The 3,210-nt window shown below is 53.6% G+C and overlaps 1 protein-coding gene across 2 annotated transcripts in view; it reads left to right on the top strand.

Moving 5' to 3' along the window:
• The first annotated feature begins 3,042 nt into the window (after nt 1–3,042).
• AES (amino-terminal enhancer of split) overlaps nt 3,043–3,210 on the top strand; it is a 9,979-nt gene continuing 9,811 nt past the window's right edge. Inside the window, exon 1 of one of the 2 annotated variants that reach the window (XM_011967327.1) lies at nt 3,043–3,201. In XM_011967327.1, coding sequence (XP_011822717.1) covers nt 3,043–3,201 — 159 coding nt within the window. The remainder of the gene's footprint in view (nt 3,202–3,210) is intronic. The other variant, XM_011967328.1, reaches the window with a different exon arrangement.

The following is a 3,210-nucleotide window of genomic DNA, read 5'->3' as shown; positions in this document are numbered from 1 at the left end:
AAAAACAATGATTTCACAATGACTCTCTCCTTCACAGGCCTAGGTCCCTCTGGGCGGCCCAGCCCTGACCTCACCGTGCTCAAGCTATCTATGTCCAGCTCTGCTTCCCCCGACAGTGTGGGGGCTTTGAAAATGGGAGTGTTTGGTCACCGGGCGCACTGATACCGGAAGGCGCCTGCCTAAATAAACACTGGCAGGTGGCCTCCCAGGAGAGGGGGTGTCTGGTCCCCACGGCGGTGGGGGTGGGGTGGCAGGGGTGCTAGCAGCAGGACTGGATTCAAGGGCATTCTAGGAACGCAGTCTCTCAGGGTCCTGCTTGAAAAAGAAGGGCGTTGCGGTTGGTTGAAGGCTTGGCTGTTACCAAGTAGCATTAATCTTTGTTTCTTTTTTTTCTTTCTTTCTTGTTTTTGAGACAGAGTTTCGCTCTTGTCGCCCAGGCTGGAGTGCAATGGCACCATCTTGGCTCACCACAACCTCCACCTCCCGGGTTCAAGCAATTCTCCTGCCTCAGCCTCCCAAGTGGCTGAGATTATAGGCGTCTGCCACCACGCCCGGCAAATTTTGTATTTTTAGTAGAGACGGGGTTTCTCCATGTTGGTCAGGCTGGTCTCGAACTCCTGACCTCAGGTGATCTGCCCGTCTCGGCTTCCCAAAGTGTGGGGATTACAGGCGCTAGCCACCGCACCCGGCCACCAAGTAGCAGTAATCTTAAAAATACAAAATCCTAGTTTTTCTTTCCTTCTTTCCTAATCCTAATCTTTTTGGGTTTTTTTGTTTTTGTTTTTGTTTTTTGAGACAGAGTCTCACTCTTGTCACTCAGGCTGGAGTACAGTGGCACGATCTTGGCTCACTGCAACCTCCACCTCCCAGCTTCCAGTGATTCTTATGCCTCAGCCTCCAAGTAGCTGAAGTTAGAGGTGCACGGCAAAACACGCTAGTAATTTTTGTAATTGTAGTAGAGACGGGGTTTCACCATGTTGGCCAGGCTGGTCTCGAACTCCTGACCTTGTAATTCACCGGCCTCGGCTTCCCAAGGTGCTGGGATTACAGGCATGAGCCACGGCTCCTGGCCTACAAAAAATTTTAAAATTACCTGGGCATGCTGGTGCACTCCTGTAGTCCCAGCTACTCAGGAGGCTGAGGTGGGAGGATCACTTGAACCCAGGAGTGGGAGGCTACAGAGAGCTGATTGCACCACTGCACTCCAGCCTGTGCAACAGAAGACTGTCTCTAAAAAAATTTTTTAGGCCAGGAGTGGTGGCTCATGCCTGTAGTTCCAGCTGCTCAGGAGGCTGAGGCAGGAGAATGGCGTGAACCCGGGAGGCGGAGCTTGTAATGAGTCCAGGTGGCGCCACTGGACTCCAGCCTGGGCCACAGAGTGAGACGCTGTCTCAAAAAAAAAAAAAAAAATTTAATAAAAATATTAAAACACTGCTTTAAAGATTATTAATCTTGAACACTGAGGGCTCTCACCCTTACTTGCCAAGGTAAGGAGGCTGGGGTTCCGGGTCCATTTTACAGATGGGAACACCCAAGGCCCAAATCAGTTGCATTCATCCAAGGGAGCAGGCTGCTTAGTGGATGACGATGATGAAAAGACTGTGTGCTCAGCACGTGCCAAAGGAGGACCTTAAAGGAACAGCCTTATTTCAATGGCCTCTTTGGGGCCTGTTCTCTGAATGGCAGAAAGAGGGATACTTTCATAACCGCCACCAGGTCCCATTCCTCCTCTTCCCACGGCTCTCCAGGATTCCCACCTCACTCAGAGCAAAAGCGCAAGTCTAAAGCCAGGTGCGGTGGCTCACACCTGTAATCCCTGCACTCTGGGAGGTAGAGGCGGGAGGATCACCCAATGTCAGGATTTCAAGATCAGCCTGGCCAACATAGTGAAACCCATCTCTACTAAACATACAAAAATTAGCCAGGCATGGTGGTACGCACCTGTAATCCCAGCTACACGAGAGGTTGAGGCAGGAGAATCACTTGAACCCGGGAGGCGGAGGCTGCAGTGAGCCAAGATCACGTCACTGCACTCCAGCCTGGGCAACAGAGTGAGACTCCATCTCAAAAACAAACAGCTGGGCAAGGTAGCTCACGCCTGTAATCCCAGCACTTTGGGAGGCTGAGGCAGGTGGATCACCTGAGGTCGGGAGTTCAAGACCAGCCTGACCGACATGGAGAACTCTCGTCTCTACTAAAAATACAAAATTAGCTGGGCGTGGTAGCACGTGCCTGTAATCCCAGCTACTCGGGAGGCTGAGGCAGGAGAATCACTTGAACACGGGAGGCAGAGGATGTAGCGAGCTGGGATTGTGCCATTGCATTCCAGCCTGGGCAACAAGAGTGAAACTCCGTCTCAAAAGCAAACAAAAAACAAACCACCAGGTCCCGTCCCTCCTTCTCCCACAGCCTTCCAGGGCTCCCACTTCACTCAGCCAAAAACCCAAGTCCTCCCCATGGCCCACAAGTCCTTGCTGGAGTGGTCTGCTTCACCAGCTACAGAGTTAGCAGGGCCCAGTGCAAAAGAAAACTGAAAGGCCCCTTGTTCAAAAATGATTAGGAATCTCAAAATGCGGCAGTAAATATTAACCCAAGCACAAGCCCTGCTGAGGAGGGGGGCGGCCTGGGCAAATGCATGAAGCCCCAGGCCCTGCCTCCCTCTGGCCTTCCTGACCTCCGCCCTGGCACCCTGATGCCAGGCACAGTCCTGTCCCAGGGCTTTTACACCTGCTGGTCCTGCCTCTGACTACCTCTGTACCCCATCCCCCTGTTCTCTCCCCTTCTTTGGGTCGTTTTAGGGGCGGAGGAAGCTGTCTCTGATCCTCCCTGCCACCTGTTTAACTTTGCACCTTCCTACCCTGCCATCCTCCCGGCTGGTTTTTCTGCAGAACGGTCCCCACCATCTGACCTGCCGGGAATTCAGCTTGTTAATTTGTCTCTGTCTGTCTCCGGGCACCACCACCAGAGCAGGGACCCCCCACCCCCGCCCCCACCACAGGGCCCTGGAGCAGCAGGCCCTGGCACACAGTAGGCGTTCTATAAATGTGTCGCAAGAATGGCTTCCCTGAGAAAGGCGGCATTACCGCTGCCTTTCTGCAGAAAAGGAAACTGAGGCTCAGCGAGAACCACCGCCCAGCCAGAGCCAAGGTCACAGAGCACGTCCGTGGCACGCGTCCAGGTCGTGCCACGGCAGGGCTGGCGGCTTCGACG

Source organism: Mandrillus leucophaeus, unplaced genomic scaffold (genome assembly GCF_000951045.1).
Source record: "Mandrillus leucophaeus isolate KB7577 unplaced genomic scaffold, Mleu.le_1.0 Scaffold8, whole genome shotgun sequence".
Classification (NCBI taxonomy): Eukaryota; Metazoa; Chordata; class Mammalia; order Primates; family Cercopithecidae; genus Mandrillus; species Mandrillus leucophaeus.
This window is presented reverse-complemented; position numbering and strand designations above follow the sequence as displayed.